Source organism: Tachysurus fulvidraco, chromosome 5, assembly GCF_022655615.1.
Source record: "Tachysurus fulvidraco isolate hzauxx_2018 chromosome 5, HZAU_PFXX_2.0, whole genome shotgun sequence".
NCBI lineage: Eukaryota > Metazoa > Chordata > Actinopteri > Siluriformes > Bagridae > Tachysurus > Tachysurus fulvidraco.
Window position 1 is genome coordinate 20,006,458 of NC_062522.1, and position 15,793 is coordinate 20,022,250.

The following is a 15,793-nucleotide window of genomic DNA, read 5'->3' on the forward strand; positions in this document are numbered from 1 at the left end:
CGATTAACCTTCTATGGTAGCAAACCTAGAAAATTCTTTGGTGTACCCATTTGCATGCCTTATGGTGCTGCCTATAGAGCATCTGATCCTCAGACCAGCGCTCTGTCATGAAGGAAAGGTTGGGTGGAAAACAGAGGTTGGGTGCCCACAAGGCCCCTGACATGATATGCCATATTTGGGCTGTCTCCTCCTTACGAATATTACCCTGCATCAGGAATTCTGCTCTCCTGCTTCCTTATTCTACATGTTTAGAATGAGTGTCTGCCATCTTTCAACAACACCTTTCCAGTCAGTCCAGTTACATTGTTGCGTGTGTTATTCAGACAATTGTTACAACTCCGGGTTGTTACAATGTGGTTACAGTATGCGAAACCATGACAATACAACAGTAGCTAGTTTTTCAAATGTGTTTAATCAATCAGCTCAAAATCCAGTCCAAACCCAGACCCCACGTACACACGTACTGTGATATTTAACGTTGTAATAATACACTGTTACGTGATGTTAATCATTCTTCAAAATGCTCTGAAATTATTATATTTTCAAAAAATAAAGTATATTGCCCATTACACATGTGCATGAAGCATATAGGCATGTATTTATAAATATAGATATAAGACGGGGCAGCTGTAGGGGTTATGATTTGGGCATAATTCATTTCATTTGCTTGACTGTAAATGAATTCATACATACAGTAGAGGGCTAATTGAATGATGGCCAAATTCAGAATCCATTGAAATAATACAAATCCTAGAACGTTAGTCTGATTATGGAAATCAAAGTCTAGCCATATTGTCTTGAGCTTGTTTAGCCGATGTACTGTCCACTTCCGGTTTCACCTTCTGCTAATGATGTCTGTCAAACCGGTCTCTCTGTATCTCTCTCTCTGTATCTCTCTTTCACTCTCTCTGTATATCTCTCTCTCTCACTATCTCTCTCTCACAGTATCTCTCTCTCACACTCTCTCTCTCCATCGCTCTCTCTCTCTCTGTATCTCTCCCTCCCTCGAACTTTTCCATTTCCCACCAGCAGGGGTCGCTTGGCGTTTCCCATGGAACCTGACCGCATGGACGCCGGTCTCCTGCTTCTACACACCGAGTGCGTGAATTAACACCAAAAACCCAAACACACCAGATGTCAGCGCTGTGTTTATGAAAAGGTCACACGCAGTAGTAGTTATCAGGTTTGCAGTGGTGCTTTACATCCTTACATCCACTTTGACAGCAAGGTGCAGCATCTCTTAGGTTCTAAAAAGTGAACTTCAATATACACTTAGCGTTCGGTCCGAACCTAAACAAGTCAGTACAACCTCATCATCCTCATCCTCAGGCACAACCGATGTGTTGTTCGTGCTGAAGTGAAAAACCGCGAACAGAGAGAGAGAGAGAGAGAGAGAGAGAGAGAGAGAGACTGACTCAACCCCCTTTTTTCTTCTTTCAATCGTTCTGTTTCTTTTTTGTTTGGGTTAACAATAGAGCAAGCGCGCGCGCTCGAGAGAGAGAGAGAGAGAGAGAGAGAGAGAGAGAGAGAGAGAGACTGAGAGACTGACTCGTAGACGCTGAACCTGTTTTCATGCCTTCAGTGGAGCGGAGCAGGCGATGGATGTGAGATTTTATCCTGCACCCCCTTCGAGCGTGGGCTCCTGCACGTTATCCACCGACTCCAGCTTCGCCTCTCTGGACTATTACCACTGCAACAAGGTAATAACCAAAGTGCAACAATGCTTTGCTTCTTTTTCTTCCTTTTGCGCACCGACTTTACTTTTTATTCTCGGTTTCCTAAAACCGCGTTCCCGATGGCTCCATAACCGCGCGAGCCGAACTCTTTGTGCGGAAGTTGGAAAGCCGCTCTTGTCCTTTTCTTACCTTATTCCCAATTGTTTATTTGCGCATTTCAGAATTGCAAAACGCGCGCGAGACGCGTCAATATAGTCCCGTGTAGGGGAAAAAACGCGTGGTCTGGGACGAGTAACAGAACACGGGATGTAAGGAGAAAGCATGTCCAAATGTCCATAAGTTGGACTTTAGAGGAATTGTGTTGGCGAAAAAAAGCGAGCGCTCGGTGCTCTCTGACTATTGGCTAATTGGTGGCACAACAAAAACAAGCGCGCGTGGCTGAATTTGACGTCGCGTCTCAGGGGGAAAAGCGGCTCCCCGAAATAAGAAGAAAATAATCGCAGGGGTTTCGATCTACAGCATTTCCACGCGTCCGGTCGTGTCGAAACATGAAACTTTCTGTTTTTGTTTTTTTCTTAGAGGGACAGAGTTGATGGAAACGAAATTTACAGCAAGGTTTCGGGTGCTTAAAATGGCTTGTCATAAATATCACGGCACTTTTTTATTCACGGGTGATTTTTCCCTTTAGAACAAGGTATTTTTATGGTGCACGTGCATTTCAGTGTCTTCATGCAAACGATTCCTTTTTTATTAGAAGTTTTTAAACGCATCGTGCTCAACGCTATTCTGTCTCTCCTTTTGCTACAGTGTCGTGAGTTTAGTGCTGATGCCACTTTAACCCTGTAAACGGCGCTGCGGTGACGTAGTCGTAGCTCCACGTGCTACAGAGTCCAGCAATTAATTAATTACCGCGCGGTCTAATTCGTTCCTAATCGGATTCTGTTATTGGTCAGCGAAGGGCGATGTAGAAAACACGGGACGACGATGAACACAGTTCAAGCTTTAAAAAAAACAACCATAAGCACGCGTTTCTCACCAGATCTCATCATCTTATATAGTCTGGTATGGTCAAACAGGCGTGCACGCGCGCGCGCGCTCCTGTTACCTGTATGTTACTAGGACTAAATCAAAACAACATTGAAGTTATACATGTGTCGTGTTTGGCACGTGCGTCCCGGTCATGTGAAGTAGTCACAGGGCGTAATAGGCTAATACATGTTATTATACTGTATCAGATGAGAATAAGTGTGTATTGCCGCAGGGCCTTTAAAGCCGAACAGATACGCGGCTGTGAGACAGTTAGATGTTAACACGAGTGGGATTTTTACGCATATATATATGTGCAGTTTTGGGCAGTTCACTGGCTCTCAGCGCCTCACTGTTAACTTCGAGTGAATTCAGCTTTCACTTCCAACCAAAACATCGCCATACACAGCGATGAGACGTGTTTAAAATGCAGTTTTAGGCTCATTTTGGGCTTTGAAAACGGACAATACGCTTCTACGTGATGGAGAACATTAGTTTAAAGCTGCTTTATGTTTTATTTTCACAGAGCCCTGCTTCCAATGCTTTTATTATGCTTCTAATACATTGCCTTATTTATTTATTTGTTTGTTTATTTATTTATTTATTTAGGATGTGATGACAAATACATGTGTGTGTATATATATATATATAAAAATATATATATATATATATATATATATATATATATATATATATATATATATATATATATACACACACACACACACACACACACACACACACACACACACATACATTTTCACCTTGGGGATTAATAAAGTACGTACACTCTACTGTTACAATTCATATTCATTTGACCGAATGCAACCAAAGCCCAGATTGTGAGGTTTGTAGTTACTGTTGTTTTAAGACCGATCGCATGTTTTAATTAATAAGCCGAATGATTCAGTGGTGAAATTGCATTTGAACATTTGAGGTCAGTACATTAAGCAGAAAGCCATCTGAGATCGATATGCCACCAAACCAATCATGTTGTGTCAGCTGTCAGCGGTTCATCCCAGTGCTATGTAACAGTTATTCGCAAGAGAGTTACTAGAGTCGCGTCCAAGCTAAAGTCTGATAAATGCACTGGACATTTGTTAAAGAAAAATCAAGGCTGCAAAACATACTTTAATACTATTAGCATATTTAAACTTCCCTGAGCAAATAAGACGTGAGCAAACATATATAGTCTCTTAGATAAAGGACAATAAATAGGAGTCAGAAACATGATGAGAGAACTGTAAGCAAAGTGATGTACGATACAAAATGGATGGAAGGTTTTGATGTAGAAGTCGTATTGCTTTGCTCTTCACCCTGCGGTACTGCACTTAAAACTCCCCATTTCCCCTGTAAGTAACTCATAATTTGGTGATGTGTGTTTATAGAAGTGTGTCGCAGAGTTTAGCTTGTGGGTTGGAACATATGGAAAAGATCAGCCGGTGAGCCAAGAGTGGGTACAGTATGCCGACTGCACATGCTGAAAAATGATCTTTTTCAAGTGGACATTTTGCAGCAAATTTGAAGGGAAACGTCTGCTCTCTCTTGGCCACAATAGACCCTTTATGCAAGCCTGCATTAATAAAGCAAATGTTCAAATGTGGCCGGGAGGTTGTGCATCCTATTGGAGCCCGCATGTGCATAATAAGAACATCTAGATACGCATTGGGGTTCTGTGGTATCCCTTGAACCGGAAATGGTTCTGCAAAACTAGGCCAACCATAATGGGTGGCTCTCATTTCCTGTTGCTAACATGTTAATGCACTATATACGCACATGTTATATGCACATGTTAATAGCTGCTGTGTTTAAACCTCTATACATGATCACCCAACACTGGCTCTTATGGACGGTTATGGACGTATAGAAACCCAACAGTAGCAAGAGCCAGCCAATTTCTCATTTTAAGGTAGAGAATGAAAAACCTGGATTAGTTCTAGCTCACCTGAAAGCGATGGATGTTGACGAATAAATAATGTCACGCTTATTGCTATAGTAAATATTCAAAATACCCTTCTACAGCAGCATTTGGATGGAAGTGATGGTAATTGTACACAAGAACAGATATAGGCTTACACACTCTAATAAAGGCCTAGAACAGGAATCCAAAAACGTGTGCATTACGTAAAAAAAAGGTAGCAGCTTTGCATGCACATAAGAAGCTTAAACTGCTTGTATTTCACAAACACAAGAAAATAAAACTTATTTGTCGAACACTTCTTTATTGCTTCAAATATACCAAGTGCAGTGTAGCTCATGCTGACTTCCGTTACACAGAAGACCCAGCACAGTTAGCATTACAGGACATCAGTATGCAGTAACTGAGTAACTGATGAATAGACAACAAGCAGTCAAATGATCATTTGATGACTTATGTCATACATCCTGTGAGGTGCATGCGATGAGACAGCTTATATAGCTTAAACTGTAAGATGCTGAAAGCAAAACAAACACAAGTTTCTAACAACAGAGTCACATAGATGAGCTGGATTTTTCAAGCTGACACATATTTCACATTCAAGTCATGTTTGTTCCTGTGTAGATTAGCCTAAACTGAAGGAGTTTAACTGTAGGCACTCTTCTCTTTTTCTGATCTGTTCAGCTGCAGTTTATCTATGCGTTCATGTTGAACTCAGTTTTGCTGGAACTGAGATTAGCTAGCAGCTATAACAGAGTGGCAACCATTTTGTACAGTGGTAATATAGAAAGCTATTATCTCTCTCAAATGCACAAATTCATTTTATATCTACTCTCTCTCTCTCTCTCTCTCTCTCTCTCTCTCTCTCTCTCTCTCTCTCTCTCTCTCTCTCTCTCTCTCTCTCTCTCTCTCTCTCGTGTGTGGGTGTATTGTTTGTTAAGCATACTCTCTATGCATTCCTCCAGTAAAGGCCATCTCTTCATAAATGCATGTTTTGTCCAGAGAATATTTGCTGAATGCATTATGATTTGTGCATATAGCCTCAGGCTTGTTCACTTCGCAAAAAATACGAACTTGGAAAGTTTATGAGAAGCGCCCCCATAACAGCCTCCAACCCAAGCAACTCCCCCCCCCCCAACTCGCCCTAGCTCCTAACCTCTCCCTCCCCCCAACCTTATTGTATAGAACCCGAAATGCACTACAACCCAAACATTCAGATTAAATGAGACAAATCAGGCAAACATAGCATGAATGTAATCAGCCCTGCCAAGCTCAACAATATCGATACACAGTTATGAGCACTATGAAGCACTTTTGGCCATTAGCAAGGATATTTAGACACAAGAGTGGCAGTACAAAAGTTTTTTAAACATTTACAGTAAACAATAGAACCTGAAACCTATTTTGAGATATAATCCTCTCTATTATGAAGTGTAGGAAAACAGTACCATATGGGGAAAAAGTGCTTTTGTTTCATGTTATGCTGAATATATCACGAGAAGAAGTTATTAACCAGACGCAAACTATGAGCCCACTGTTTAATTACATACCGGTGTCCAGCTGTCAAAACTGAACCTAAAGCATATGGCCCAAGTTTCTCCCATCAATATAAAGTTACGCTAAACTTTAAATGACAGACCAGATTTTTTTTTTCTTTACCCCCTTGTTCAGTCTTAATCACTAATCAGAGAGTGGGTGGGATTGACAGGTTCTCTGTTACCTGTCTGATGACTGTAAAAGACCTTGATTCATTTAAGGATACTTTGAAGCCCCATTAGTGAACTCAGCACATTATTTAAACCTCTCTCTCTCTCTCTCTCTCTCTCTCTCTCTCTCTCTCTCTCTCTCTCTCTCTCTCTCTCTCTCTCTCTCTCTCTCTCTCTCTCTATTTCTCTCTAGCTTTTACTTGTCCACTTAAGCAACTAAAAATAACTCCAAAGCAGTGCAATTACTGGAAAGGGGTAGCAGAGCACTGAATCTAGCAGCATGTATATATGGCTGCTACATATAAGATGTATGTAGGAACTGTAAAATGACAAACAACCAATAAAAAGCATCCAAAGCACCCACACTACATCACATTATTTAATAATGGTTCTATGACATCAACAAGAACAATTTAATACTAATAATTATTATAGCTGCAAGGAGTGATTTAGGGGTCCAATCACCTTGTGCAAATGCTAATTCATAATTGAGTGTTTTTGAGACCAACCTTATGACGATACACCAAAGATCCTAGGACTGATTTGCGAAGGAGCTTTCGCATATTCTGCAATCAAGCTGAAAATAGACATAGGCAGGGCTTAATGGTCCAACTTGTAAGTTTGTTCCCATTAAGTCAAGATATCGGAGGAAGACTGATCCAGCATGTGTCTCTTGCTAGACTAGCTATTGGATACTGGTTTACTGTTTGACTCGCAGTTTGATCTGCACAGTTCTTATTAGAAGAGAAAAATACTTGAAGAAAATTCTCATGGAAACTAAAAGTTCCATGCACCTTGTGTTTAACCCCCTAATCAGAATAATAATGCATACTGCTGTGTGTGTGTGTGTGTGTGTGTGTGTGTGTGTGTGTGTGTGTGTGTGTGTGTGTGTGTGTGTGTGCGTGCGTGCATGTGTGTGCTCACATTGATAATACACCCTGAGGCAAGATCTATGGAGCATATGATTCAATCGGAATAAGCCCCAGGTGTACAATCGTACTGATTTAAAACACACACACACACACACACACACACACACACACACACACACACACACACACACACACACACAACAGTCAATTTTCTATGGTTTGATACCTTCTTCTTTCCCTATTCTAAAAAATCCAGGAGTCTGTTTTTCTTCTTCTTCCTGCTCTACATCCAGACGGTTGCACTCGCTATCAGCTAGTAAACCGCTGTTCGTGTACAATTAATGTGCTTGTTCCTCTTTTCCTAAACTGATTGCCTACAACCATGTTTACAGTCAATATGTCCCCCTTATGACTCAGCCATAGTGGAAATATAAGATGGCATTTATATTTAGATACTTTTGCCAGATCTTTTCACCTCTGAATGAGGCCGATACAATGCAAGTGCGTATAAAATGAAGTGATGGCCCACAGCTCTCCACTTTACACATGGCAAGTGTAATTAGGCAGAAAGAAGCAGTCTAACTGACTGAGAGACAGAGTAACTGAGTGAAAATTGAGGCTGCTTTGGGTTACTCATTCATTTTGACTGGAGAGAAGCTTGTTATGCTCACCAGGCAAAGAGCTAAACCACTCACTCATTATAAAGCGAGGAATACACTACTGGATAAAAACGGTAGAGACAGAGCACAAAAGGATCAGCTCTGTTAGGAATATTTATGAGTTTGAAATGATAGTCATCAAATTCCTCTTTTCGTGTGAAAATGATTCGGTGGGCCTTCGAGAATGTTAGATAAAACATCCAAAATACTTGTGAAAATCTCTGTCTCTAAGCCAAATTATATGTTGTCACGTATTTTGCAGTGAGCAAATTATACCTTTCATACTTCTATATAAAAAGGAAACCATAAAGGTGTTTTGCTTCGAAAGGAGTAGTAAACCACATAGTGTGCAGTTAAGGGGAAAAGTGAAATGTTACGATGTGTATCCTACGTCTGGTGACACTTTTCCCATGGTGAGAACTCTGCATTCGGCATGAGTCAGAGCCATCCACTAGTGTGTGTGTGTGCGTGCATGTTATGCCACTCGGCTGAGAGATGCGGGGGCATAAAGTCGACCTTACGGGTCCTAGAGGCTAAAAATGTCCACTTCATCGATCCCCTCTTAATTCGATGCATGCAGCTGACAAATATATAAATCCCTGTCTACATTTTTTTTATTATTCTTGTTAATTGTTTATAGAATTATTTAAAAAAAACAAACAAGAGTCCTGTTGATATATTTTTTTTTTTTATATGTTTTTACTAATATACTCTTAAAATAACTCTAATTGTCTGTAGTAAAACTGAAGAATTAAAGTATTAAAGAAATTACTGCTTTCTCTAATGACATCATAGCACCCTGAATTCACCCAAATTATGTGGCTTCTTTCCTCTGAAATCTCCTGCTGAGGTAGATGTGTATGAGTTTCCTTTTGACAAACGTATAAAGTTGCTTAATCGATGGCAAGCTTAACGTTTCCACTCACTCAGCATAAACTACTTTGGAAGTCGTTAAAACGAAACCTTCAAAATGTTCTGGTTTAAAGAAAAACAATGACCAAACATGACCTAATTGCTGACTGTCGCTCGAAATCTCCGCTGTTATCGTTCACCTTGTCGGCCACTCAGACTTTACAGAGTAGACGCACACCTTCTACCTAATATCACTTAATATTAATATACAGGATGAGGAACATGTTGAACGTGATATTATGAACATCATCACAGCAGAAACTTGACTCTGGTTTTAAAGGTTTTGAAGCTATTATTTCAATAAATTAGTGTATAACCTGTGGGTTTCGGGCAATACACGAACAAACCGTACATGCATCTAAATATTGCAGCAACCTTAAGAGATACTTTTAGTGTTTTTAGCATAAATGCATTTTCTTCTTCTTCTTCTTCTTCTTCTTCTTCTTCTTCTTCTTCTTCTTCTTCTTCTTCTTATTATTATTATTATTATTATTATTATTATTATTACAAAGCAATCAATGATCAAATCTGTCATAAGAAAACTTTCTTTTACAAAGTAAATTTTTCATTTATTTCATTAAAGTTTAAACTTTATACGTTTTAAATTATTTTGACATTATAATATTTATATAGAATTATATTATTGTAATATATTTTAACAGTATTTTCAATGTATAGGGTGGATGTGTTTTCTATGGTTTATGCTTCAGATATCACTTTTTAATTCAAAGTTATTCGTTATTGTATTGTGAGCTACTGTACAGTCTTATCTAAAGACACACAGCAGATATAAAGTCTAGCTATCAGTAAATAAACATACGAGACTTTAAACAAGTAATTTTTAATAGTAATCATCTAAATTGTGCTGGAAAGTTCTTCAGAGAGACAAGAATAGATGTTGTGTGTGTGTCTCATTTTTAACACATGGTCATGCAGTAATTTTGCTCAGTGTAACAGCAAGCGATTCAGTGCAGAGAGAATTTTTCCACCCTGACTGTACACACTGAGATACACACTGTACACCGGTGTGTGTCATTGGGTGAGCTTTGAAAGGTGAGTTGCAAATGAGGTCGATCTTAAGTTTGATTAAACTTTAATTATAGCTGCAAGGTGTCAAATCCAAGGCAGGACTCTCTCTCTCTCTCTCTCTCTCTCTCTCTCTCTCTCTCTCTCTCTCTCTCTCTCTCTCTCTCATTTCAGCCGTGTATCCATTGTAAAGCAATTTGGGAGCTCATAACTATCTGTGAGGCAGCACAATATAGTTCCTGTTAACTTAGCTAGTTAAACAAGATAACTCACCTCCACACCACTCTGTTATGAAACTAAAATTGCAGTGGATGAAGGCTTAATAATGTTTTGAGACTTATACTGTATGTGTGAAAATCAAATATTCATATACTTTGGGAGACAAATGAAGACGGTTAAAAACAAAAATCTATCACTAGCCCAACAATGAAATTAGGGTTGATTAATGAATTATATCACAATCTCTAACAATTACACACACACAGACACACACATATGGAGACAGATAAGCAGCTGCATTCATGATTTCTAAATTTGTTTTAACTCTCTAATCCCCCAACTGGCTTCATGCCAGGTTTCCTCCACATACCAAAAATGGTTGAACGGAAAAGTTGTAACTGTTAAATATAAAATACCAAAAAATAAAAATCCCCCCCAAAAAACCCTCACTAAACTGTTTTGTCATCTGTCATTTTGAGTAATTTGTACTTTGACTAGACAATATGTGCATCGTCTATCTATTTTTAGCTTCTTTTCCAACGACATTTGAGAATAAAGGATGATAATAATCCACCTCTTTCACGTTCATTACCCCATGACTATATTTTACAAGCGCCTTCTCAATAACTGCTGATGACGTGTTATGGATGCAGAAGTAAAGTAAACTACAGGGCGTTTCACTCGGTGTAATCTGTCACTGATAGGATTGATTTATGTCACATTTATGTAACCTGTGGCCTGGGCTAAAACAAATCAGTCACAGCCTCCTTTCTTCATATATTTCTTTGTATTTCTTATGAACATGTCGTGCTGTTGTGCTCCCGTGCACGTTAAGAGATTTGGCGAACAGCAAGTAATCTGATGTGCAGGCAAGAAATGAAACTCTAGAATGGATAGAAAAAGTCTTCACACCCCCGTTTAAAACGGCAGGTTTTTTAAGATGTAGAAATGAAACCAAACTGAATCATGTCCAAAGTTTTTCCACCTTTAATGGGAAATTGCAAAGTATGCAAATAAAGCAAAAAACAATCAGACACTTTAGGGGAAACAAGTACAAATAATAAACGTTCAATAACTTGGTTGCATAATTGTGCACACCTCTAAACTAATACTTTATTGAGCGGCTAAAACTCTCGGTTGTTGATCAGAGGATCAGGGTTTAAGCCCCAGCACTTCCATGCTGCCACTGTTGGGCCCTTGAGTAAGGCCCTTAACCCTTTCTGCTCCACAGGTGCTGTATCATAGTTGACCTTGTGCTCTGGGATATGTGAAGAAATACATTACAGCACAGTGAAATTCTTTCTGACAAAATAAAGGCTTCAATTCGATGAGTTTTTGTTTTTATTACACCACCCAGTGGTTTTGGGTTTGAGTCTATCAGCATGGCCCATCTTGTCTTGGCAATATTTTCTCAGTCTTTCTGTGAAAACATTCTATATTCATCAAACTGTCATGTCTTCTTCTGCACACAGCCCACTTCAGGTCAGCACACAGAGTTTTAGTTAGATTCAGGTCTGGGCTCTGGTTAGGACATTCAGAAACATCGATCTCCTTTTGGTTAAGCCGTTCCTTTGTTGATTTGTGTACTTTGGGTCACTGTCGTGCCAAAAGGTGAAATTCCTTTTCATCTTCAGCTCACTAGCAGACACCTGAAGGTTTTGAACTAAAATTGACTGGTATCTGTATCTATTCATGATTCCCTCCACCTTGATAAAAAAAAAAAAAAATCCCAGGTCTGACTGAAGAAAAGCAGCCTTACAGCATGATGCAGCCACCACCATGCTGCACCCAAAACACTCCTTTTGTAATTTTGGATTTATTAAACCATTTGGAACATTGTGCCATGTGGTATGGGGTGATGTTTTTTTTTTTTTGTGAGAAAGAGCTTCTGTCTAGTCACCTTAGCCCTTAGCCCAGACATGTGAATAACAGGAGATTGCAGTCACATGCACAGTAATCGGTTCTTGTCAGATTTTCATGCATTTCTTCCTTTAATGTAGCTGTAGGTCTCTTGGTATGTTTTTGTCTTGTTCTGTTATAACCTTTGGTGGGACGTCCTGTTCTTGGTGATTTTACTCTGCTCCAGTTTCTCTCTTTGTTGATGCTGATGGTCACAGTGTTGACAGTGTTCCTCGGTATATCTAATATTTTGGAAATCCTTTATACCCCTCTCCTGATCGATGGCTTTCAACAAGTGAGATACTGTACATGCTCTGTAAGCACTGTGAGGACCATGGCTCAGGCAGTCAGATGAAACCAAGAAGATGTAAAGTAACTCCCACAGAATCAGCTGATCTTAATTTGCGATTACTCAGAATAATTGAATTGATAACAGCTGTATGATAATTACTGAGAATGAGAACATGAGAATGAATATGATTGGTTCATTCTGAACAGAACCGCATCCACTAGTATAAAAGGATGTGAGCATATATATAAAATCTAGCGCATGTTTCTGCTGTTTTGCCAAGGCTCATCAGTAGCAGTAGGAGTGCTAACCCAGCGTTGCGCTAATTGGCCTTGGCAGAAAGACAGAGTTGGAGCCCTCGTGTGTGGGGCCTGGGTTTTGAATGGCTGCTGGCTGGACGCTGAATAGCACACTGATTCACTAATGCACACTGTAAATAATAATGATTCCCATCCATGGGGAAAAGAACACCATGGGCTTCTGTTGAAATTTGCTGAAATTGCAGAGGTAAAAAGAAAAGCCTTTGAATCTGTAGAGATGCCAAGGCCAACTGAGAGAAGATCTCACAGCTCATAATCTAGCACAGTAGTTCCTGGTGCCACAAAAGCAGAATAGATTCTGTCTTGATGACTGGGAATGATTTGATTGGTCAATTGTGAATCTAAGCGTTTGCATTGTAAAGGCTTTATTGCCAGTTAATGATGCTGTGTGTGAATAGTCCTTGTATTTCGCGAGGTAAAACTCCATTTAAAGGATCAAGGGAAATGCTTGACCCTTGTAGTTTCACTCATAGTCACATTCCGCAGAATGAAATGGGACACGAATGGGATGCGAAGGCTGATGCAAGGGCAAGCAATTTATTAGGTAAAGTGCAAACAAACAACCCTCCAAACAATACACCTGAAACCAAGAGCTGTAAACATGAACGTAGAGGATATATAAGATACAAACAAAAACAACGACAAAGACAAAAGCTCGACAAACAAGAAATTAAATAGTGCTGCTAACTATTTATAATCGACACAGGTGAACGAGATTAGTGAGGCATGTGACATGCAGGGGCTGATGGGTAATGTAGTTCTGGTGCTAGCATGATTAGTAATGAGTTGGTTCCTTCAACAGCCATTTAATCATCTATTCAGGATTTTGCAGTGATCCAGTGATGTTTACACTTTTTATCATATAACAATATCTGTCCAGATTAATGCTTTTTTGTGTAGAAGCACAACATATAAAGGCAAAGGAGCACTCTGAAGAATTTTCTGAAGAGGAGAGGAGGCAGGTTAAAATATTTGAGCAGCCGGAAAAGACAATGAAACGTTTGGTTGTAAAATGTTGTAACAGGATATTTAAAAAAATAAATAAATAAATAATAATAATAATATGATGTTATGTTCTTGTACGGTTTGCTGCACGTTACTGCAGAACCGAGCTAACCATATTCACAGCCGAAAACATTCCTCAAATGGTGGACATCCGCATTTTCCTGTCTTCTTTTAGCATGTCTGCTTTAGAAACAGAAAATAGTGAGTGAAAATTCATCTCGCTTAGTAAGCTAATTTGTTAGAATATGACCCCAAAGTAAACAAGTCAACTAAAAGAAGGACAATTAATTTTCGGTCCCCTTTCAGTGATTTAAGGCACTTTGATCAGGATCAGTCAGTGCTTGATGTGGGCCTGCGTTTCCTACCCATCCGTCTTACAGCTACAGTGGTGTGCCGTGGGGCTCTAACACACCCCCACCGACTCCAGGAAGTGGTGATGGGTTCAGCAGTAGCTACAACAGCACCCTTAGCCACCCCCCCCAACCCTCCAACCTCCTCCTTGCCACCACCTCCCCCGCATCACATTTCCCCTGCTCCTCATTATATCAATGGGGGAAGGTGAACCTTGGCGAGTAAGGAATTTTTTTTTCATAATTTTTCTGCAGTGTCAATCAGTGGGGTGAAAACCAAAGAGGCAGAAATGGCGGGTTATAGACAGTAGGGCGTAACAGATATTTTTTGGGGCACATTATTTTTTTCCGACGACTATAATGTCAATCAGCGGTGTGGAAACCCAAAATGAGCCCTGCCACCAGATGTTGCCACACTCCGACTGTCACTTTAAAGACAGAGGTTTATTGTTCTAGTCCACCCAGCGTGGTTAAGAACTCAGAACCCATAAAGTGCTGACTGATGTCTCTTCTCTCTACAGAGGAACAAAAAGCTAAAGAGGCTTTAACTCGTTTGCGCCTCAAGAGAATCTCATACAAAGCTGCCGAACACAAGTGTTGCTGTTTAATAGTACTGACACAGGTTTGTTTGATATTCCTTTCTGTAGTATTAAAAGCATGCAGAGTGTCAGTCGTGATGAACGAGCAGACGGGCGGCGCTGTTATTGTGCAGCCTTTCAAACCGGTGCCATGGACATGAAAAGCATTTATGTGTGCTGGTTTCCGTTATAGGCAAAGCCATTGTTTTGAACCGGCTGGTACATATGGCTTCTTGGCTAAGTTTGAAATGGGAAATATCTTTGTGGCAGCAGAGCCTCAACCAAACAGGATGGCATCTCACAGTTAGCACAGTTTCTTTGTCACCCACGTGTATGTGGCTTTCAGTATTGCACTTCTTGGTCAGGAAGTGTTTTAACCCCTGCACAAGTGTGCGTGTGTGTGCATGTGTGTGTATGTGTGTGTGTGATATATATATATATATATATATATATATATATATATATATATATATATATATATATATATATATATACATATACAGGTAGGTGTGTTTGATTGTGTTTGTGTTCATGTATGTATATATACAGTGTTATATAATACAGGTGTGTGTGTTTGTGTGTGTGTGTGTGTGTGTTTGTGTGTGTGTGTGTGTGTGTGTGTGTGTGTGTGTGTGTGTGTGTGTGTGTGTGTGTGTGTGTGTGTGTGTGTGTGTTGAAGGCATGTAGAGCTGCTGTAATTCCAGAATGGGCATCAGGGATGTTGACTTGGTAACAGATAACTTAGGTTTCTAATGGCCTTCCTATGATTTACGGCCATCGCTATTCCACCCCGTGTAATCCTCCAGTTGTTACAGTTCTCTTTCACAATTCCTCTAGGGGAAATAAATAAAGGTAATGAAATAAAAGTCCATATAAAACTAGGCAAGGAATGCGAGTATCAACTTCTCGCGAGTGAATATTTTTACATAATCGCCCCCATTTCACCATAAACATAATGGCATCAGTATTAGCCTTTAAAAAATAAAGGAGGAGAAAAAAATACTCAAATTTACCACTGCATACACTGATGGTGTGTTTTCTTCCCAGCAAATGATTGGTAGTTCTCAGTGTTGTGCTGCTCTGATGAGGGACTTTTTAAAGGAAGCGTTACATAAATACAATGAAACTGCTCGCCTTATTTTAGCCCACCCGCTTGCAGACCTTTCTCATCTGTGGCTTTTTCAGCGAGACCTGCAAACTTGTAGTTTAAGCTTTTGAACAGTGTTTGCTTCAATATCTTTGCTCAGTGCTTTTTTTTTTGTTCTGCATTTTCTGTTTTTTTTGTTGTTGTTTTTTTTTTTTTTTTAAACACAATCTTTCTGTTTTCTATCCTGAAAA

The 15,793-nt window shown here is 39.7% G+C and overlaps 1 protein-coding gene across 9 annotated transcripts in view; it reads left to right on the plus strand.

The window, feature by feature from the left end:
* Nucleotides 1–1,071: 1,071 nt before the first annotated feature.
* The window catches only part of tox2 (TOX high mobility group box family member 2), a 113,368-nt gene continuing 98,646 nt past the window's right edge, over nt 1,072–15,793 (plus strand). For 4 of the 9 annotated variants that reach the window (XM_047813568.1, XM_047813565.1, XM_047813566.1 and 1 more), the window contains exon 1: nt 1,073–1,700. Coding sequence is in view for 8 of the 9 variants with exons in the window: in XM_047813565.1 (XP_047669521.1) it covers nt 1,599–1,700 (102 nt within the window). In the remaining variant the exon portion in view is untranslated. Of the gene's footprint in view, nt 1,701–15,793 lie in introns of all 9 variants that reach the window. The other 5 variants (XM_047813562.1, XM_047813563.1, XM_047813564.1 and 2 more) reach the window with 2 other exon arrangements.